We start from the raw sequence: 23,822 nt of genomic DNA, 5'->3' as shown, positions 1-23,822 counted from the left end.
TCTCAGAATTTTGGAAAGACAAACTTAGAGTACGTACTGTAACAGCAGCAATATGAGCTACCATTGCCGGGTGCTAACCTTCAATCAGTCATGGGCTAGACGTTATGTGTAAAGTGGTAACAGGAGCAGGACCTGCTAGAAAGAGGCAAGGTCTACTTTGAGGCCTAAAGGTTGAAAGCTGCCCAACTGAAGATCCGTTGGAAAGATTGTGAAAGGCAAAGAGAGCATCACGTCCGAAGGATCTGAAGGAGGAAAAGATCTTGGTGTGTCCAAGGAACAAAGGAAGAGAAATCAATAATTACTGTGAAGTTCACCCTAGATGCTGGTCTAGAGAATCTTGAAGTGTTAGAGCCATTATGTGTATCGGAATGTGGTTAAAAGGGGAAATATTAGGTTGTATATATGTTACTAGAATAAATTTTTTTAAAAATCCATGTAACTGCACAATGTAAACTAAGATCTAAGTCCTAAGTTAAACCATGGACTATAGTTAATAATACAATTATAAAAATGTGCTTTTATCAATGGTAACAAATGTACCACACCAAAGCAAGGTGTTAATAATAGGGTGGGATATGGAAACCCTGTGTTTTATGCATGATTTTTCTGTAAATCCACAACTTCTCTAATAAAAAAAAATCATTATGTGTGCTGAAAGTATAATCATTTTGGGAAACTTCTTGGCGGTACCTACTAGCACTGAATATGCACACACAACCCAACAGAAGTAGATACCATGAGTTCACTAAAAGATGTGCACAAGAAAACTGCATGCTTCACAATGGCCAAGAACTGGAACCCACTCACACATCCATCAACAATAGAATGGATCAATAAAATAGGCTCTGTTCTTCCAATAGCATAATATGCAGCAAACAGAATGAACAAACTATAATGAAACAGAACAACCTGGATGAAGTTCACAAAGAGAATGATGTTGAACATGACTCCTCTTATATAACTTTCAAAAACAGACAACACTAATCTCTGCTGCTAGGAGTCAGGATAATGGTTACCATGGGAAGTGCAGAGACTGGAAGGGGTAAGAGGGGGACTTCTGGGTACCTGACAATGAACTATTCCTTGATCTGGCTGCTGGTTCATTTTGTTGAAATCCATCAAGTTGTGTATATATGATATGTGCATGATATGTACATTATACTCCAATTAAAATATATCAAAGTCCTTATGTGGCTACAAAGTGACATCATAATCATACTCACTGTCATCAGCAGCAGAAGCAAGACAGTCACAAACATTTTGGGGACAAAATCCTAAGTGCTACTTTTCCATCGGGAGAGTTCCTAACAGAGGGGACCCCTTGACAAGGTAAATCAGTTCCACTGAGTCCCTGTTGAGTGAAGGATGGCTGGCAAAGGAGCTGGCTCACCAGGCTCCTCAGAAAGAGCTTGAAGAATCAAGGATGAGACTGTTTCCCCCAACAAATCTCAGTTCTGAACCAACTCCCTACTTGCCCTGAGGACCAGAGAGGCATTCTCCCAGTGGGAATTTGTCTTGAGACAGCCCCAGGCTGGACAGAAGAGGGCTGTGCTGGGGTGGGGGTGGCTTGATAGCTACAGCTTGTCAATTACAGAGTCAGAGATCAACAAGTAAGGTAGAGGTCATTTACAGGTGACCCACTGGGGCCAGGAGAAGTTAAGTGGTTTCTTGGACTCATATGTAAGCCAAAGTCAGACTGAAGTGTGACATTCTCAATTCTGGATCCAGTGCCCTCTGGATGTCAGTTTTCTCGTGGACACAAGTAGGTGGTTGAGTTAGATCACATGTAAAGCTTCAGAGTCTCCCAGTTAGGATGATTCTTCTGAGTTCCTGCTGAATGTGAGCAGTATTCAGCCTTGCCAGGATTAGCAAGTAGTGAACACACACACACACACACACACACACACACACACACATCTGGGCACAATTCTGAGGTAGGTTTTTAGGTGTCACTGCAAATCCCCAAGTATCATGCAGGAAGGCAGTGTGGCAGTAGAAAGCAGGCACCTTTTAAATTCAGCAAACCTGAGTTCAAATCTTAGAGTCTGTCACTTCCCAACTGTGCAACCATGAGCGACCTTACCTAATGTTCTTGAATCTCAGCTTCCTCAACCGTAAATCTTAAGGTGCTGACCCACCTATAGATACTAAATAAATGGCAGGCACCTTGTTAGCTGCATGGCCTAGAACAGCTACTTAAATCTCTCCATGCCTCTGCTTCTTCCTCTGTGAAATGGGAATAACAGCACCTAACCGAAAGGATTATTGTGAGAATTATGTTAGAGAGCAAATGTAAAACATTTGGCACAGTGGTTTGGACAAGTAAGTGTTCAATAAAGTCTTATTCTACGTGCTGAGAGACGGGAAAGCTTCCTTCCACAGGCTCCCACAAGTCCTATTTCTGGCAAGCACAAAGATTCTAAAATATTGCCTCCTTGTCACACGTAGGAGGCAAGAGGGCAAGTAAAGAGAGCAAATAAAGAGATGCCGGAAGCAGCGTAAACCACTAAAATGAGAATAACTGTAGCAGTGATAATGATGATGACACTGCCGTAGTTACCCTCGGTGTGATGCTGTGTGCACTGCAAAGTGGCTTCACATCCTTTCTTTCCTTTATTGCTCTAGCAACGCTTGGAATTGTTAGAGCAGCTACTATCCCATTTGACACATAAAGAGTGGGGAGCACATGCACGCCGACTCTGGGGCCCGTGCCCAGGGGTTCAGTCCTTTAAAATTATACCTCTTCCCAATGCCCTTGGAGCCAGATGGTAGGCATTGAAATAAAATCTATACATTCAGACCCCCGCACACCCCATAACCCAAGTCACATAGCTCGGTAGCCAGGAAACAAAGCTACAGCCGCTCTCAGACAGAGGGCTCCCAGAATTCTGTGTTCTGTCTGGTCTCACAACGAAGGCTTACTCTGATACTTGTGTTTGCACATCCCTCTCTGTGACTTTCTAGGATGTGATTTGCTGATTGGCTGGTATTTGCATTAAGTTCTGGACTTAGTCTCTGTGCCGGTTTGAATGTATTATGTCCCCCAAAACGCTATTATCTTTGATGTAATCTTGTGTGGGCAGTCGTATCAGTTTTGATTAGATTGTGATTCTTTGAGTGTTTCCATGGAGTTGTGACCCACCCAACTGTGGCTGATGACTCTAATTGGATAATTTCCATGGAGGTGTTGCCTCACCCATTCAGGGTGGGTCTGAATTAAATTACTGGAGCACTGTATAAGCTCAGACAGAAGGAGCAAACTTGCTACAGCCAAAAGGGACACTTTGAGGAACGCACAGAAGCTGAGAGAGTAGCTGCAGATGAGAGACAGTTTGAAGATGGCCGTTGAAAGCAGACTCTTGCTCCCAAGAGGCTAAGAGAGGACAAACACCCCAAGAACAACTGAGAGTGACATTTTTGAGGAACTGCAGCCTAGAGAGGATCGTCCTGGGAGAAAGCCATTTTGAAACCAGAACTTTGGAACAGACGCCAGCCACGTGCCTTCCCACTAACGGAGGTTTTCCAAACACCATTGGTCACCCTCCAGTGAAGGTACCCGATTGCTGATGCCTTACCTTGGACACTTTATGGTCTTAAGACTGTAACTTTGTAACCAAATAAACCCCCTTTATAAAAGCCAATCCATTTCTGGTGTTTTGCATTCCAGCAACATTGGCAAACTAAGAACAGTCCAAGCTCTTTACAGGACTTTTTCCCCTGCTATTAAACAGGCAGCTTCTTTCAACTTGTCCTCCACCAATAACCACCATCACTGTCCAACTGGACTCAAACTCCTGACCACCACCACCACCACCACCCCCAAAGCCACAGAATGTGGGAACAAAAGGAAGGAAAAGCAGCTCTCCGTAAGATGAGCTACTGGCAATGGGGTGAATTTCTAAGTAGGGCACGGAATACCTGTTCCATATTCTGATTTAACTCTTTCACCACACTTACCCAAGTGAGTAAGTCTCCTTTATTTCTGATATTAAGCAGTTGCTTCCTCTCCTGGAATTTGCCAGTGTAATTATCTGGGAGGCAAAAGAAGGAAGGAGAAAGGGAACGGCCTGCTTCTACATTGATTCAGCCAACAATAATTGAATATGGTGACATCCCTGCCCTCCAGGAACTAACAATCTGGGGGCTGGAGACCCTGGGACAGATGTAAAAATATACCATGTCAGATGCAGTGTGAGACGTGATGATCCCAGAGAAGGGGTCACGGAGCAGAGAGCCATCAGCTCTAGCCTGGGGAGGAGGGTGTCTCACAGAAGCCCCAAGGGCTGGAGGGCCCCCCAAGCAGCAAAAATACCCCATGCAGAGGCAGGGTGGTGGGACATAGAACATCTCAGGAGCTGTGGGAAATTCGGTGTAGCTAGAACTTCGTAATGTGGGTTATGAAGAGGAGAAGTTAAGAGCCAAGGCTGGGGAGTCAGGCTCAGAAGGTGGGGGATCCCCAGTGGAAATTTCCTCCAGGGGACCAGCTCCACCTTTCTCCCTCCCTTCTCCCATGCCTGCCCAGTCACATTTTATGAGGAATTAAGAATGGTCAAGCCACTTCTCTTTGCTGGACCTCAGCTTCCATGTGTAAAAGGAGGGGACTAAACTCCCCAGGGCCAAACCCTCCCTTCTTCTCCCAGGCTGAGCCAGCTCCCCCTTCTCCACGTCCGGCAGCAGTGCTGTCTCAGTCTTACACTGCTTAGCCTTGCTGTCTGGAATTTACACAGCCTGTCTCCCCAAGTAGATTCTACACTCCTAGAGGACAGGAACTGCCCTATACCCCACTGCATCCTCCACCAGCTGCTCTAAGTGTTCTCTCAGGACTTCTTGACTGTGGGTGAGATTCTCTTTCGCAGCTTCCATCTTCCTTCTCGTCCAGAATTTCCAAGTGCTGGGCGCAGAGCCCATTTTCACTGTGCCCTCTGGGCTGGATTTCTTCTTGCCCCAGTGTCCAGGTAGGCATGATTAGGGTATGGAAGACAAGAAAGCTAATGGGGGAGGCACACAGGGGGCCCCATCCTTGGGCCTTAGTGTAGCAGACATGGCTGGGCCTTGTGTGTGTGTGTCTGTTCATGTATACATGAGTGTCTGTGTGTGTGCATGAGTATAGGATGTGAGTGCCCTGTGTGGTTTCTCTGTACTATTGTGTACACGAGGGTCTGTGTATGTGTCTGCATCCAGACAGCCATGTGTAAATCAGTGTGCATATGTTAGCATCCTTGTATATCTATGAATGTCAAAGCCTATGTATATGAGAGGGCCTGTGTTGGCCAGGAGTGGGTCCGCCCATAGATGAGCGCTAGTGAGTAGTTATATGCTCCCATGGGCCTGTACATGAGCCGGTGCACACGTGTATGGTACAGGTGTGCATTTACATGTGTGTGCATCTGCGTGTGTGTGTGTGTGTTTTGTATAACCTGAGGTAGAATACAGTGTCCGGTTAAGAGCACAGGCTACCTGGGTTCAATCTCTGAATTCAAGATTTAAGAGCTACAGACTTTTGGGTGAGCCACTGCCTTCTTTAAGCCTCAGTTTACTCATCTCTAAAGTGGAGACAATAATAGTTACCCCTTCAAGGTCTAAGGTGAAGATGAAATGATGCAGTGCCTACAGTGCACTTAGAATATGCCTGGTGCATTGGATATACTCAAAAATGCTGGTTGTTATTAAGTTATTTTTGGCAATACATACATATTTGGGTCTGGGCTTGATGGTATCGGTGAGGATCTCTGCATGGGTGGCACAGGAGGCTGACAGGTGTATTTGTCAAAATGTGCATACTAGTGTGGATGGAAGCACTGGGGTGTGTGTGTGATGAGTCTGAGGTCAGTGGGTATGTGTGTTTGAGTGTGATCCACATGGGAGGGCCTCTGTGGAAACTTGTGTTCTGCCAGGATTGTGAAGCTTTTAAGGACAGGGAGGGGGTCTCATTCATTATTGTAGCTCAGGGCCCTGGACCTGGGATATAATGATTTCTTGGTAAATGTGTGTTGATCAATGAATGAAACAGATTCAGCTTTCAGAAATTATTACTCAGATAGCATGCCCATTTGTAGAAAACTGAAAGCTTTATCTAGCTAGCTAGAAGAAAGATAGATAAATGATAGATGGATGGATGGATAGACAGTAGATGGATAGATTGATTGAGATAGACAGACAGATAGACCTCAGTCAGTTCCACTTAAGTGGAATCCCATGCACCTCTCTTTCAGGCCCACTCCCATTGCAACTCTTTCCTTGGAATGCAGTAGTAGAATATTCTGGATTACTGGGAAGCAGGGGGCAATTCCTGCCATGGAATCACTCATTTCAAGAAACCACTGTCACAGTGGCCTTTGGGATCTCTGTCCAAGAAACACCCCCATTTGTTTGAGACCTGTCCCATCAGGTTGTCCCCATCAGCTATGTCCATGCTAGATGATTCTACCCAAGCTGGCCTCAGAGGATTAGGCCTGGGGAAGCATTTTGACCAAAGCTGGGAAAACCAGATTCCCTCTGATGCAGGTTGGATGTGGGACACCAAGATGCTGGTCAATCACTTCAGGTCTTTGATTGGGAAGATACGAAGCTGTGATGTCCATATTTAGTCAAGGGATGAATGAAGAGAAATGGCTAGTTTCAGAGAGAGAAGAAAAACAAAGGAGATACACAAAGATATGCAGATGTAAGAGGCCACGTAGCTTCAGGAAGAGTAGCAGACAGAAAGACGGGCAAACCTCGGTTTCTAATGGTTTTCCAGACCTCAGTCCCAGTTCTTGTGCAGCCAGATTGTGTCTCCTGCCCTTGGACTTTGGGCACCAACATCTTTATAATTAATTGCCCTTTTGCCTAAGTTAGTTGGAGGGGGTTTCTGTTTCTTACAACCACCATCTCTGAACAAGGCAATCGCATCGAAAGGTCTCCTCCTAACAGAGAAACAGACTCAGCACCCAGTGGTCTGGCCCTGCCCCTGTGATCTCCCCTGAGGCCAGCTTGGAGGGGATGCATTCTCTATCGGGGGCATCTGTGTAGGATGTGTTGTGAGGGCTCATTAAAGGTTTCTAGAGCGGTTCTTCCCCCACCTCGCAGGTTTTACTGCTATACTGTCATGGAAGGATTAGAGCATTTTCTGCTTGGATTCCCTGATTAACTCGTCAGAGCAAGTACAGCCACTATTTAGAGCTAGAGGTGTGCTCTGGGGCAACAGGGTCTCTGCATCTAAATCAAGCAGTTCCTACAGGAGCCAGGTCCCAAGGATTGAAGTGTTTGTGGTTCTAGGCAAATCAAAGCCTACCTAAAGTGGGACCGGGGAGCAAGGATCAATGGGGATCAGTGTTCCCTGGAGCAGAGTCTCCAAAAGTGACACCGTTTGTGATGGTTAGGTTCATTGACAACATGTTGCCATGGCGATCGTTGAGCCCATGATGGAAACACATCAGAGGAAGCAATGTGAAAGCAAGGGGTCAGTCTGTTCAATTCATCAGTGGTCAGAACAGAAGTACTTGAGAAGGATTCATGTGGGGGTGGGGCTGCCTCTTCTAGCTCCCCCACCAACACCTGGTCCCTGGAGTTATACATCCGTGCTACTCTCTGATGAGGGGTGGAGCCACCCTGATACATCCAGCAAGTTGGCTTTCAAGGTCCCGCTAATGAATGAGAAAGTCAGCCCAGGTCAGGCCTTCCGGGCCCCCACCAGGAGAAAAAGAGGAATTACAGAGGCACGGAGAGGGTTAAAGAAGGGGAAAGCGCATCCCCTTCCCCAAGCCGAACCTGGCCTTGAGTCTATTATTACCAAGACTGTCTACGTGATTTGGAGAGGGAAACAGCAATGCTGCTGGAGGCTGCGTGGGAAACACTGCTGGGAAGAACGTGAGCTTCGAGGTCAGATGCCCAGGTGAGCTCTCAGAACCACCAAGCCAGGAGGACAGGCAGGAGGAGCACGGGCCAGACCACCAGGAACCCTGAAATGCAAGAGACATGATAGCCAAGTGTTGGGCTTTGGAACTCAGCAGCAAAAATGAGCCGACCCCCTATCTTTTGCTGTGCAAGGATGAGAAACACAGGGCACCCTTAATATCTGGTCTGGGTTAGAGCACCTGGGAGGCAGTTGAAGGTGTGATGTGATCGAGGCAAAGCTATCTATTCATCCAATGCTTTTTCATTTTCCTCTGGGAACAAGGGATGGTAATTTTTCCCACCCTCCTTTGCAAGTTGGTGGGGCCATGGGACTGAATTCCGGCCAATGGAACATGGATAGATGCCATATGTGCCATTTATAGGCCTGGACCGTAAAACTCCTATCCACAGTTTAGGGACCACATGCAGAGGATCCAGGATAGGGCTCTGAGGGGAGAGAGGACTCACCAGAAGGTCCTAGCACCCTGCCTGGGGCAGAACTGCACCCCTCAATGATTTAGTGAACATTAAACCAGCATTGTGTAAAGCCACAGAAAATTAGGGATTGTTTGTTACAGCAGCTAGCATTAGTTTACTCTGACCAATACTGAAGAGGAAGAATGACACAGAGGTTACATTGCACTGTTTAGTTTAGAATCCCAATTTGACAACTAGCTGTGATGCTTCAGGAAATTTATCAAACCTCTCTGTGCTGAGTTTCCTCATATGCAAAATACAAATACTCAAACCCCTATTATCTCATAGGATTTTTTTAAGGCTTAAATGAGCAAATTCCTATAAACCATTTAGAGCAGTGCTTGACATGTGGTAAACACTATGTAGGTGTAGGTTTTGAAAATTGGACTCTAAGGTCCTGGAGGGCTGGGATGATATCTATTTTTCACATGTATCCCGAGTGTTGATGAAGGGCATGAATCTTGGGTGACAGTCGCTTTGTTCAGAGAATCTTTCAGAGATGATATTTGAAGCATGTGCACCCCCACTACCAGACTGTAACATCTCCCCATCTCCCAGTTTCCAAAGTAACTTCCTGATGTCCTCGCAGCAGGGAGAGGAATATCATAATTTTCAGAAATACATTAAAGAAGATAAATGAAACATAAGTTGATGTTGAATTAATTCTAAAATATCAAAAATGCTTGAGATATAGGCTTCAAAGTTTGAAACCCATGAGCGCCCTCTTGTGGCGGTCTGCTACCACCACACCAACTGATTCCTCCATCCACTGCGTATCTTAGAGGCGTCAATTCAGCAAACCCTATTGGGAAGCCATCTTGTTTCAGACACTGTGCTAACCTTAAGGATCGGCAGAAATAAATGAGACTTAAGGTCTCTGCGCTTGAGCTGCTTACAGTCTGGGCTCATCATGCTCATCAATGAGCACTACTTTTCTTAGCATTGTCCAAATATTAGTACTAAGTATGGAGAGGCTATATTGGACTTATTTGGAAATGTTCCATCTTTTATCTGGTTGGGGATCTGAGGATTTGAGGATAAGAGGAAATTTTTCATGTTTGTGGTCATAATATATGTCATTTGGGGGGATAGCAAAATTTCAATAGCATGTACTTTCCATTCTGTCCACAATACATTTCTTGGATTTGTCTACTTCTTAACTCCAATTCATCCATCAAAACCCCATTTAAAAAAAAATCATTTAGATACGACCACCTGCTGAAATTCTTTCCTGACCTTATCTAATATAGTCCCTCTTCCATGTACACCTCTGCATCATCTACTTGTTTTTATTGCTGATTCTCACTTATTTGCTTATGTGTCTGTTCATTTTTGCAATCATTGCTCTTTAGCCTATAAGGCCCATTCCCCAAATATTTGCACATCTGGCTCATTTTCTTCATTTGGATCAAATATCATCTCTGAGGGATTCTCTGATACTATTCCTCCTACTTTTATAACGGAACCATCAAACATTGGTTGGACACACGGACACTCAGAAAAAAAGACTACGTTTCCCAGCTTCCTTTGCAACTAGGCATGGCCATGTGACTAAGCACTGACCAATGAGATGCAAGTGGAAGTGTTAGGTGCCAGCCTCCAGGAATGTTTCTTAGCATGCACCCCCTTCCCTATTTCCTCCAACCTGCTGCCTAGATTGGAGACTTGCTGACTGCTGTCTTGGGCCATGAGGATAAAAGGTACACCCTAAATATGGCAGAGGAGTGAGCTAGAAGGCACTTCTCAATCCTTGGTGACTTCACTGCGCTGCCATACTAGATTTGGGCTGTTTGCCTGTGGACTCAAGTTCAGTGAGAGAGAAATAAGCTTCCATATTATTTGAGGCACTATTACCCATCCTGGTAACTTTCTATCATATCATCCTCTTTTATTTCTTTAGAGTAATTATCGCTATCTAAATTACCGTGTTTACTTGTTAATCTTTTCTTTCTTTCCCTCCCTGGAACATAAGCTTCATGAGGGCAGGTACCTTGTCTGCTTTGTTCTCTATCCTGTCTTCAGTGTCTAGAACAATACCTGGCACACAGGAGGCGCCACTAAATATTTGTTGCTGGACTGTTTCCCCTGCTAGACCATGAGCATCTCAAGAACCAAAGTCTTGGGTCTGATTCATTTCAGTGTCCACAGCCCCTAGCAAAGGGGCTGGCACCTGGATGGGGCTAAATTGAAAAGAGGATGGAGAAAGAGATGGGAGGCTGGGGTGGAGGGAAAGGAGAAAATGATGTACCTGCAGTGCTGGGGGTTCCACTTATGGATCCAAGAGACTGGGCACCTGCGAACAAGAGCAGAAGGTGAGGGTTTCCCCCATCGCATCCTGCAGCAGGCAGCATTGGCCGTAGCTGCTCCAAATCCTCCTGGTCAATACAGCCACTGACAGTTAACATTCTGGAGGCATCTGCTTTTGGGCAGACACCTTTCTAAACATACTTCATGCATTTTAATGTTAATTCTCCTAAGAAATTTGTGAAGAACATACTCTTATCTGCATTTGACAGACGAGAAGTCTGAGGTTCGACAATGTGAAGTGATTTGCCATGTTGATGTTGTCAGTCAGTAGCAGAGCTACGATTCGAATCCCAAACTGTCTGACTCCAAAGTGGAAGTTCCTAACCTTCCAGCTACCCTAGGACACCATACGAGGCATCGAGCTGAGGTCTCAGCAAAGAGAAGGGCAGAACCTTCTCTCAAGACAGCTATTTGAGCCTCGGTTAACTCATTTGGAAAATGGAAGCAGTAACAATACCTACCTCCTAGGAAAGTTATGTCCATTTGCTGTGATAATGCATAAAAGGCATTTGGCATGGGGCTAGGCATGAAGAAAGCTTTATTATTATTATTATTACTATTACTTTTACCATTGTTAACATTGCCACATCCTAATTTCTTGAGGACAAAAAGAGATGCTTTAAAATTCTCTGGGGTTTCTTCACTCCTCCATGCTGGTGAGAATAAAAATGGACAGCCCTGCTAAACCATGTATGGGATGGATGAAAATTTGGGGAGCAAGTTGGAAAACTTTCACTTCATCATGCTCCAGAATACTGCAACTGGATTTTGAAAAGCACAATCATTCACTAGATAACAAAGTTGCATTTAAGTGGTCATTAGAACTTCATCCAGATGGGATGAGTCATGGGAACTTGGGAACAGGTGGAAGGAAAAGAACATGTGTTTTTGGAGTCAGACAAAGCTGGGTTCAGTCCTAACTCCTGTAACTCATGGGCTGGGTACTCTTGGACAAGATGTTTAATATCTCTGTGCCTCAGTTTCTCCCCTGTAAAATGAAGACCCTTGGGAGGATTAAGTGAGTTGATGGATGCAGAGTACTTAGCGTGGTCTCTGGCTGTTAGGAGCTCCACCACAAATAGCAAATGTTGCTACCCAAAGCATCTCATGAAAAGAAACTCATACCCCACATCACCACCATCACCACCACCACCACCACCAAGGGGAAGAACTGAGGGGGAAGAGAGGCCCTGGTTGGTTTGGCTGACGACCCCCGGCACCCTGGATTAGCATTCGGCCAGCTGCCCTGTGTCACCAGGACTCAGTTCACTTACGCCTCCGAGTAATGGGTCCCAAATCTAGAACCCGGGCTGCGTCGATGGCCACCACTTCACTGCGGAGTCCGCTTCGCGAACACGTCTGTGGGAGTGGAGAAGTCTTGTTATATCAAAACTGAAATGTGCAGTTACTATCCAAACTGTCCTCACGATGAGCAGCTCTGGCCTAAGAACTGGGCCACACACACCCAGTGGCCCTAACTCTATTTCTGTGGTCACCTTACTGGCGGGAATTCTCATTTTCATGTCAAATGAATCTGGGTTTGAAGCTCCTCACTGTCTTGTATCTGCATAATATTTGGAATGAATGACTTTGCCTGTGTAAACCTCAGTTTTCTCATCTTTAAAATGGGTTAGCAATAGTACCTTCCTAGTTGTGAATATTGTCATAAGACATGTCTGCATCCCAGTTAGCAAAGTGTACAGGTGGACAGTAACCATCCAACAAATGCCAGCTATTAGGAAGCAGTGACAAACAAGGGTTAAGAGCTTGGGCACTGGAGTCAGATTGCCTGGGAACACATCTCAGTTCTGCCTTTATCTAGCTGTTTGACTCTTGGGCAAGTGTCTTCTCTGAGCCTCAGTTTCCTCATTTGTACAATGGGGTGGATAAAAGCATCTACTTAAAGGGTAGTAGTGAGAATTGAATTAGATAAAGCATAGGGAAAGTTTAGCACAGAGCTTTACAGAGTACACACTAAAAAGTCAACTATTATTATGACCATTTAAAATATGCCTTGTGTCAGGGAAATCTAATCAACAGGTTCCATCATCTGATTTTCCTTCTAGGGATAGGAAAATTGCTTACACATGGGATTATAGGAGTCCTAAAGTCCATCCATCTTCCTTCTTTCCTCCCTCCTCTTCTCCCTCCCATCAGTCCACCCACTCATCCACCCTTCTTTCCATTTCTCCATGCATCCATGTAATCTTCTCCTCTCCTTCCCTTTCTTCCTTCCTCCCTATATCCTCTTTCCCTCCTTCGTTCCATCCATCCACCTACCCATATTTCCAATAATATTTGTGAGGGTGTACCAGTGCCAGGCCCCATGCCAGGCTTTGAACTAGCAGTCCAAAAAATACAGTCTAAAGAGACACTCACCGGCTCGCACTGTTCACTAACGGAGTCACAGAGATGAACCTCACAATGCAGGAAAACTAGGTCATAATTTCCGGCAAACATGAACATCTGAACAGAGAACCGGCTTTCCGAGGACACCCCATTCTCCTCCACGGAGATAGTGGAATCAAGTAGATTTGGGCAGCTGGGAGGGTGACAGGGACAAGGATCTGACTTCTAGAACAGCACGGGGCACCTGAGACCCCTGGCTGCAGCTTTAATCTGTATCCAGTATAAAAAATCATGAGAGAATTAAAGGGACTCCCAGATTCCCTCCATCCTGACAAACATGGGCCTTTTCTAGTTCTGTTTCCTCCAAGATGTCATCCATAAACTCACATGGTTTAAGTTACTGGGGGCATTGCCTCTGGACTGAGACAGACTGGCTTCAAATTCCAGCCCCACCTACTTTCTACCTAAGTTAGTAGGAGCAAATTACTTAATCTTGCTGAGCCTCAATTTTCTTATCTATAAAGTGGAGACAGAAATATCCACCTCACAGGGCTGATGTGAGCATTTAATGAGATAATCCATGTATATCACTTACCACAATGCTTGGCACACTGTTAAGCTCAATGATAAATCTTAGCTACTATTATGGCCATGGTTTGAATCATAATCGTAGATACGTTTTTTCCTTCGCTTTGTTCAGTAAATGATATCTAATAATATTCTGTCCTATAACATTTGTCATATTGTTTTCATGCTGATCTATATTAACATTGGTATAATATTCCATTTTACTTAATTGAGCCTGTTTTTGAACAATGAACTTGTTGCCAAAGTTAAAAGAATAACTGAAATGAAAAATAATTGGCATTTCTTTAACCTGCCCACCTCTTTTGCATTAATGCTTTCGGTTAAAAATGTCAGAAGCCATATTCCAGGGTCAAAAGGTATGGTTGTGATTAGTAACACATTATTTTCCAAAAGAGGTTAAACCAATTTACACAACTGCCAGGCATAGAAGAGGTGATTATTTTCCCCAGAAAAAATCATTAACGCAAAAATATAACACCAGCATTGCGCAGTACCTGTTTCTGATGATGAAGTATTTCACAGGGTCATCCCTGTTCCCACTGGGTGTGGCATAGCAGTTTCTCAGCAATAGGTTAAACCGGGAGGTGTCTCCTCTCTCCAAGATGGCGCCCACGTAGAGCATGGATTCAACAGACAACACAGCGACAGCCCCCTCGTAAGGAGACGTGTAGTTCTGGTCTTGGAAAAGGGCCATCCTGACAGTGAACTCTCCTTCTCCGCCCACGCTAACATTCAAGGAACTGAGAAAAGGCAAACCACAAGAGTTGAAACCTCAAGCTTTGAATAGAGGGGACAAAATAAATCGAGTTCTGCACTTGTACAAGATGATGGGGCAAAGACATGTCTTTGATCCTTCAATGAACTATTCAATCATTTACTTAATCTGAGCATTACTATCTTCTAGACAACAACTTGACAGATACATAAACAATAAACAGTCATAGAGGGAGTCCATCTCCATGATTTCAGCCAATCCTCCTTGCATCCCAGATCACATAGACTCCATCATTCGAAGAACAAGTTCACACCCCTGTCTTCTCATCTGTAGGATGGGGCTTGGGTTCACAATTTTTAGCATCAAATATCTTCCCTCTACCCTCAAATCTTCAATGAAACACCAGTTTTAAAAAGATAAATGTCTTCAATTTTATTTTTTATGAACTGGGGCTCAGACACAATATAGTCTGAAAACCACTGAACTAGGAACTGTGTAAGGGTTCTTCTGCTCCTGCCACTCTGTGAGCCCAAGAGGTGATGAGGGGATAGGAAGGGTGTCCTGGATTTCTGAATTTCTTAGGTATGCTGAGGCATTCATTCAATAAGGACCCCTATTCCAGGCACTGGAGATATGGCAGTGAACACAACAGACAAAGTCCCTGCCCATGCAGAATTGCACCAGAACTGCCATTCCATTTGGTTCTATTTCTGGCAGTGGAGGTGCTGCTTATCTGATCAAACCATTCCCATTTAAAAAAAACAAAAAAAACAAAACACAGAATTCAGGATATACTAGTCTCAACTTAAATTCCACATCAGCAGGGAAGCCTTCCTGCCCCCACTATCCCCACCCCATCAAGATTAGGTAGGGACCCTTATTCCTATTACCACAGCACCCCATGTTTCTCCTAAATAGCATTCATCTCATTTGTACAGAATTATTGGCATAATTAGTTGTTAAATCCTATCTCCCCAAGATGAATGAATTTATCCTGTGTTTCTGTCCCTTAGCACATTTAATAAACATTTCATGCTGCTGCACTGCTTCATAATAATAATCATTAATATCCACATGATATTCTATTTCTACCTTGTTCGTGCTCAACATCCTTAAGACACAATCAGCAAATATTTGTAGAATGAATGATGAAGGGAATGGAAGCTCCCAAAGGAAGTCGGTAGTATTCTGTGGGCATCCCAAGTTGCACTTGAAGCGGGTGTGACCGGGATGTCAAAGTTATAGGTGAAAGGGCAAGGGTCAGTGCCATCCATACCTTACAATGGGATACATGGCAGTTTGAAGGCTGACTTTCATGTCCAGTGGATAGGCACATTGGAAGTTGATGTTGAGAATGATGTCTCTGATGATGTAATCGTTGACCAAGGAGAGGGAGTTTTTGTAGATGGCATGGGTTTGATTTCTCTTTGGCAGAAAAACAAAGCCACATATATGTTTATGTGTATGTGTCTGCAGATTATCTTGAACTCAGGTCTGACTCCAGAACCAGTACCCTCAAACGTTCTGCCCTCCTGCATTCTTATCTCAAGTTGGTAAATGGGACTCCTCCCCCAATGACATTGACAGTTTGTGGGGCAGTGAGGGCCCCAGATCCAGAGCATCCTAGAGAAGAGAGCTTGCTCCTCTGTTGACCCCTCCCACATCATCCCTGATCAGAATGATCATAATCATGGTTTACAATAATTGAGCTTAAGTGTCAGACATGTCCTAAGGGTTTTACATAGACTAACATGTCACGTATTCCTAGAGGCCCGGAAAGCCATGTGACTTGCCCAAGGACTCACAGCTACTAAACTGGGCAGCCCATTAGCCCCACCTCCCACCCTTCTGGCAGCTGTGGATTGAACGCCACTCACCACCAGAATGTTCCCACAGGCACCAGCCTGGGCCGGGCTGGTGACAGACATCCAGTTACTCTCCTCCCTTTGCACGATGCTGCTGCAGGTCCGGTCCTGCAGGTAGGCAATGACCTCCTCCCCAAAGCCTAAGCTTTCCAGCTGACACCTGTCCAGTGACACCTTGATCTCCCTGGCTCCACAGTCCAGCTGAGGCTGCAAACTGTGGACATCTGGAAAGCCAGGAGAGGTGTAGACATAGTGAAGCAGAAGCAGTGGGCAAAGCCAACATTCTCTGCCCTTTGGCAAAGCCACTATGCTCACCAGGAGGTTGTGAGTGGCCTGGGACCCAGCTAAAATTCACTCCCGGGTAGGTGAGGTTGACAAAGGAGCACCTGGTCGAAGATTTGTAAGCATCCTGTGTGCAGGCTTGTCTAGGGTTTTGGCGCCCAGTTCCCTTTGGGAATCAGGATCTCTGGGAAGGAAGGACTGTCCTACATTCCACACTAGAATCAAAGGTAGACACACACAAACTCCCACTTCCTGGCTTTGGGAGGCCAGCACGTCCGAACAGTTTCAGAGCCATCCTATTTATTCATTCAACAAATATTTCCTGAGTATCTACTCTCTTCCAGGCATTGTTCTTAGCACTGGAGATATAGAGATACAGTGCTTATCAAAAGCAAGAAAATTCCAATTTTATGGAACTTACATTCTGATAGGAGAGACTGATGGTAAACTAATAGAAATACAATTTAATTCACACATGAAGGCACTGATTAAGCACACACGTATATTCACCTTTTCCCATGTGCTAGGCACATTCACTACAAGATAAAACATGGACATGAAGCTAAGGATTCCTTGATCTTGTGTAAAAACCAAGAGGTCAACAACTCATTACAATTCAGTATGATGCAGATAGTAATAGAAATATGTTCTGATGCAGGAGAGTACAGAGGAAGGTATACCTAAGCCTGTTAAGTCAGGGAAAGATTAATAGAAGGCTGACACTGGATTGGTGGGTAGGAGTTTTGCAGATGAATAAGGCAAGTGAGAACATTCCAGATGAAGGGGACTGCAGAGATGACAGTATGGAGAGGTGTGAGAGAGGATGGTGTGTTTACAGAAGTGCAGAGTTCAGAGGTCCAGGAGTCCAGAAAGGGAGGGGATGCTGCTATGAGTGATGGAGAAGTAACTAAAAGCCAGATGGTGAAGAGCACAGCCACCATTCTTCCAGCCACAGATGAAGACGTGAGGCAGGCCACCAGCTCACCCAGTCAGCCAAGAGACCTGCCAAGGAAGCCTGACCTGCTACAGACCCAGTGGGCCCAAACCTCAGAACACAGCACCGACCCTCTGTGGGCTCACCCTCTCAAGGAGCAGAGAGTCTTCAAGGAGAGCAGGAATGTCCCCTTCCTGTTCCCTGCTCCTTATCTCCCAATCCACTCCTGCCAGGAACACCCAGTCACCACCTTGTCGACACTCCAGCCCAGTTTTCCAGCATGTCATGTGCTTTCTTGCCCCTCTGCCCAACACTGTTTTTCCTGTAAGGACTGAGAGCATGCTCGGAAGAAGGCATGGTTGTGCCAAGAGGAAGAGACAAGGGCCCCTGGTAGAGTTCTATGAAGGAAGGAAGTCATCTTAGCAGGGAGCTCATCCAACCCCCATCCTGGGTTGAAGACCTGTCTGTGGCAGCCCTACTCATGGCTCATCTGCTTCTGCTTGCTCACCTCTTGTAACAGGTTGCTTATTACCTCCTGAGCCTGCTCCTTTGGACTGTTCTAATTCAATTCTCACAATAGCCTTGTAGGATGGGTATTTTTATTATCATCTTATCCCCATTTTATAGATGAGAATGTCAGCACTCAGGGAGGGGGGACTTGTCCCAGGCCACAGAGCAGCTACATGGTGTGGGAGTCTGCCCATGCCCCTCATATGCAGCTTCTGCAGGTACTTCAGCCCCCAGCGTTGCAGAGTCGTCTTCAGTGCCTTTGTCCCTCACGGGTCAAGCCTGCCCAGGCCAGAGCCTTTCCCTGGGGACTTTCTGGCTCTTTCTGTGCGCCATCCTGCCCTCCCATCCCTGCAAACTCGTTGGCTTCGTGTCATCTGGAATTGAGCACTGGAATTCCCCTGGCATCCCATGAACCCCGCACCCCCACCCCCACCCCGGGCTCGGTCCACACTCTGCCCCGATGCTCACTTCCTTCGGCTCTCCCAGGGCCCACTCAGGACAGCAGCCAGAGGCCCCGCCCCCGGCCCCGCCCCCAGCCCCGCCCCGCTCACCCGAGCTGTTGAGGTCCTGTCTGCAGTAACAGTCCCAGCCTCCGTCGCCGGCGCGGCACTCCTCCTCCAGGCGGCAGGCCTTCTCGCACGTCGGGGGTTCTGGGCGGGACAGAGACCCGGGGCAAGAGCGGCCGGATGCAGAGAGCGGGGTCCGGGGCCCCGAGCCCAGACCTCCCTTTCCCCGGGGCCCCGAGCCCAGACGTCCCGTTCCCCCGAGGCACCGAGGTCGTGCCCACGCTGTGCGATGCTTAGTGGAAGGGTGAGGCCTCGGTGTCCCGGATTTCCTGACAGACAGACAGACAGACAGACAGACAGACAGACAGACACACACACACACACACACACACACACACACACACACACACACACACACACACACACACGCCCAGTCCAGTGGAAGGAGGACCCCGAAGCTGCAACCTAAATACTGATGACGTAGCAGGCACCTTCTAGTACTTTCCATGCCTTGGCTCTTTCACAGCTCGGTGGGAGACAGGGTCGCCTGCAGAGTCGTGGCTAGATTGTGGCTTCCAGCCCCCAACTCTACGGCATTTTCAGCCTTCTCGCTGTGGGACAACCTCTCTGTTCCACCCCCTTCATAACTGCAGTACCTACCTCGTGAAGTCTGTGCAGGATTAAATGAGCTACTACGTCCGAAGTGTTTAGGAGAGCAGCAAGGGACGTTGCAAACACTGTATGGTTAGCTGTTATTTTTGCCATCATCTTTTTTTTCAGATTAGAAAACTGAGGCCCGGAGAGGTAAATTAAACTGCTTGGGTTCTTAACATAATGCTACACAGCATTTAAAAAGCAGGAAATTTTACCCTCACATCTGAATTTCTGGATTTACTTGAAAAGCTAGAAGACCTGGTGACCCTTGGCCCTAACTCCACAGGGAAGAGCTGGCACTAGCTGAGTTCTGCGTGGTCTCCACTTGCCCTGCTCCACCTGCTTTGCTGACCCCTGGGCATTTATGTCACCGTGTCACCCCACCCAGCAGCTGCCTGCAGGGTCTCCACCACGGCTCACCTGTGCAGTATCTCAGCTCACACGCTGGTGTGCCTTGGAACCGGTACACGTGGTAGCCACCCGGGCAGGCCTTCACCTGCACTTCAGTCTTCCAGAGGCAGCAGTTGCTGCTCCAGTGGGCACAAGCCGTGCGGGTAACGATGCCCGCCTCAACCGAGGGGTGGGTGCCGTTCAGCCACAGGGGAGCAGCTGTCCGGCACCGATACACCGGGACACAAGTTTCTGGCATCCTCACTCCTCCTTCACCCACAAAGCGGTACCAGCCTTGCATGTCCTTGTCGCACAGCTGATCTTCTCCTGTGTAGTCTGTGCTTCTGGAGACATCGTCCAGTTGGGTGTAATTCTGGCAGGGGTCAAAACAGAGGTCGGCCTCTGGGGTGCCAGGAGCTCCGCATTCTAAGCCCAGCCCATAGGAACTGGATTCGATGGGATTACTGAAACCTGGGAAAGGGACAGAGCGTGCTTGGGTTTACTAAGCACCCCAGATTTTCATTTCCCACCATCTATTTTGGATGTGCTAAGGATCCTATTGCAGAAGATAGGCACACAATCCAAATTAAATATCAAACTTCATCACCCTGGGGTCAGAACAATCAATGAAGGCTTCATGGACTATCCTGTAATCACTGAAGTTATCAGGGTCATGCACCTGCTCAACCCCAGGGGGCTCATTCACATTGAGCTTGTGCGTGGCACCCCCTGGAGTTGTGCAGTGCTTCCCTGCGCAACCATACATAACAGCCCTGTTTGATCCGTCTGTCCAATTATTTTTTTTCTCATTATAAAAGTGCTACAGAATTATTTTTCAAACATCATTAAAGTAGAAATGAAAGCTGTCATAATCCTATCCTGATCCACAAGTAACCATGCATTTATTGTACAGTCTTCACACTTTTTCCTATGCATACATTTTAAATGTTATTTTTAAAAATAAGATGAATTTAATACTGTACTGCTTTTTTCCTCTTGCACTTTTTTATTTACTGTAGCATAGATATTTTTCCATATCAGAAGATAAAGACCTGACACGGGGTTTTTCAGCTTTGGCACTATTGACATTTGGCTGGATAATTCTTCATTGGGGGCAGGGAGAGGACGCTGTTTCGTGCATTGTCCTGGGTCACGGTAGGAGTTCAAGCTAGTTAGTTCTCTTTTCTTCTGGTTTGTTGAATAATCAGAGGGCCTGAGTGGTCTAAATCCACAAAAATGGTATCAAAGAATGGGCAGGGCCATAGAGAACAAAAGCAGATTTGTGGTTGCCAGTGGCTGGGGGAAGTGGGGAATGGGGAGTGACAATTTATGGGTTTGGGATTTCCATTTGGGGTGATGAAAAATTCCGGAACTAGATAGTAGTGATGGGTGTACAACGTCGTGAATGTACTTACCACAGAACTGTATACTTTAAAAGTGGTCAACTTTGTGTTTTATGTATTTTATCACAATTTTAAAAAGAGAGATTTTTAAGCCTTGCTCGTGTGTGTGCTTCTCTTAAGGAAAGGTGCCTCTGCACCTGTTATTCTTGGATTTTTTCCTGCACACCCTTGCATTTTCCCACCGATGGCCATGCACTCAGTTCTCCCACCCACCCCCCTCCACAGGTGATGTGGGCAGATGTTCTCCCCCTATGTTCAGCCTGAGAACCCTTTCTGCAAGCATCTAAGATGCCCCAATCCCAGAAAACCTGTAAAAGGGACCAAAAGAGCGATCACTCCACCCAGTCCTTTCTCTGTCCAGATGAGCAAAGCGACACCCACACTGGGGAAGGCACTTGCCAAAACAAGGCCACAGATTGAGTGGGCTGCAGAGAGAGGGATGCAGCCAAGTCTCTGGATTCCCAGCACTTTGCCATCTGCAGTGATTCATTTTCTTCTCTTCCAACCGGATTCTCTGATCTTCGCATCTGGGCACGGGAGCTTAGCTTTACTGCCTCCCACCACCCCTGGAGAACAATTTCTGATTTGACCTTTGATTCTTTGAGATAATGAGTCACATCTAAAACAAATGGGTCTTTGTTTTAGACACGCCCTATTCTCCTGCCTGAGGCTGGGCCACCTTCTCTGCACCTCCTAGGTATGAGCTAGGCATCTGAGATGACCACGTGAGAAAAGCAAACTCACCTGGCTGTGCCACAGATGCCAAGGCCAGAATGCAGGAGATCAAGGCCAGCCACAAACTGTGAGTGCCAGCCATCCTTTGCATAAACCGAGACGTGCAGGTCACTCAGAAGCGTGCAGACTTTCCATGCAACAGCAGGAGGGGAAAACCCCAGTTAAGATCAGGGCAGCAACCTCTGGGTGTGAGGGCAAGAAGGGGAACTCATGTCAGTTTGACACCTACTCAATGACGCAACTTACATGAATCCCATACAAACCCTATCTCGTTTAAGGCTCTGAACTACCCTACCCGGAAAGTACTATTATACCCCTATTTTACAGGTGAAGAAGCTGAAGCTGAGAGCACATTTATCCAAGAAATATTTATTGCACCCCTCCTCTGTGCAAGCTCTGTGCTAGAAGTCAAAGAGCTTTCTTAGGGCTATGGGCCCATGTTCTTAGAAATTGAACTCTTAACCTCCTTCCTGAAGGACTGTATTGTTTTAAAGCATGGTTGACTTGCAGAAAGGGGGTCATGTGATGGGATAGGAGACCAGCCAAGGGTTGATGAAGTTGACAGCAAGAAAACCAAAGGCAAGGCTGGAGACAGCCAATTCTGAGAATGTCCTAGAATGTTCTCTGGATAGTCCCTGCCAGGATTTGGGTAGAGGCTCTCTGGTGATTGGGTGGAGAAGGAGTGTTATGGGACCTGTAAATACCTACCAACAAAAGTAACAACAGCCCTTTCTTCATCTCTGCATCAGGCACTACTCTAAGAGCTTCCTGAAACGGCCTCCAGGCATACAGACTTCCCTGGGGGCAGGACCATGTCAGACCCAAGACCCCTGTCCTTTGTTCTTGGCACATAGAGTTGTTCAATAACATTTTGAGGAATGAATGAATAAAGAAATGGACGATAGAAACAAAGAGCAGTGAAAAGTTTGCCAAAACCCAACTCACATTTCCTCTTCTGAGAAACCTCTTTTCCAGAACGGGCAAATCTTTGAATGACTTCTTACAGGCACTGGAAGCTTTTGATTAAAGACAGCAATCTGTTTCAGGAAAGGATATCATGAATATATTATCAGAGATCAGGGACAGGAGAGCATCCGGCACTGGCAATTCTTAGAGATGAGGTCCCAAGCAGAAGCTCATCTTCCTGGGTGGAGGTGCCCTGGGGCCAGGGTGAGGGTGGCATCTGGAGACCTGCTTCAGCCAACAGGCAGCTGGAATCAGCAACTGAGCAGGACATAGAGCAGCTGGACAATGGCCAGCATCCAAACTCTTTGCCGGATCCTGAGAGTTTCCAGAAACAAACAACCCCAGCAAGTCCAGCAGGCCAAGGGAGGGAGCCCCTCAGGAGAAAGCCTGTTGGGGCTCGGAGCGAGACTTACCTGGGGAGGGAAGCCTTCCTCCTCTGGCCAGCTGTGGGAAAGCAAGCCTGCCGCGGGCTGTCCTTTTATTGCAGTTTCCCACCCATGTGTCTCTCCACGATTGGTGCCGAGTTAATCTCGGAGACACACGCCAGGCTGGCTGGGTATGGCGAGAGAAGCAGTCTACCACAAAGAAGGGTGAAAGCAGGGCCCTTGGCCACCACCACCACAGTGTAAACCCTGGCAGCAGTATAACCCTCGTCCAAATATTTCTCTAAGAACAATAACAATACGCATGGGATCCTGATCACACTGGCACTGCTGAGGGCTTTGCACCCATTACTTCTCACACTTAATCTTCACAATAAACAAAGGAAGCTGGTACCATATTTATTAGCAGAAACCAAACACTAATCAAAAGAAAGCTTAATATCCAAAGGGAAGTAGAGAGAAATCAAATAGACACTTGTTTGCACAATGGATTTCCAATCATACTTTGTGTTCCTACCTAATCACCAAGAACACCCTCCCTCCATCTGGAAACCACTCAGCTTGGGGCCACTTAGAGCAAGGGAATCTACCCAACTTCAGATGCTTAATGCTGAAGAGTCTGGCAATGGCCGGTTTGGTGATGGTGCATTATGAATCGGCAAAAGAGAGAAAAGGACAAAATGAGCATCAGAATAGCTCCCCTGCAATTCCACTTGATACGTGGACTACCCCAGAAATTGGAAGCTAGTGCCTGAGAGGAGGCTGCAAAAGATATTGGATGTTTAAAATCCAGGCTTGGACCTGGCTTTCCTGACATAGTAGATATCATGGGGTTAATGAAAGAACTGAACTGCCTCTTCTGTTACCCTGGGACTTTTGAAGG

General features: G+C 46.4%; 1 protein-coding gene across 1 annotated transcript; it reads right to left on the bottom strand.

Annotated features, from left to right (window-relative positions):
• Positions 1-7,369: 7,369 nt before the first annotated feature.
• On the bottom strand, positions 7,370-22,792 carry GP2 (glycoprotein 2). Its single transcript, XM_037815336.1, has 11 exons — positions 22,536-22,792; positions 21,600-21,772; positions 19,483-19,923; positions 18,454-18,552; positions 16,189-16,400; positions 15,588-15,736; positions 14,091-14,336; positions 13,039-13,201; positions 11,934-12,018; positions 10,601-10,645; positions 7,370-7,940 (listed from the first exon to the last, which is right to left on the bottom strand). The coding sequence occupies exons 2-11, from the start codon at positions 21,679-21,681 to the stop codon at positions 7,882-7,884; spliced, it is 1,581 nt and encodes a 526-aa protein (XP_037671264.1). The 5' UTR covers positions 21,682-21,772; positions 22,536-22,792; the 3' UTR covers positions 7,370-7,881.
• Positions 22,793-23,822: the final 1,030 nt, after the last annotated feature.

The sequence above is a fragment of the Choloepus didactylus genome, chromosome 21 (assembly GCF_015220235.1).
Source record: "Choloepus didactylus isolate mChoDid1 chromosome 21, mChoDid1.pri, whole genome shotgun sequence".
Lineage (NCBI taxonomy): Eukaryota > Metazoa > Chordata > Mammalia > Pilosa > Megalonychidae > Choloepus > Choloepus didactylus.
Note: the sequence above shows the minus strand (reverse complement) of the source record. Positions and strands in the feature narration are given on the sequence as shown.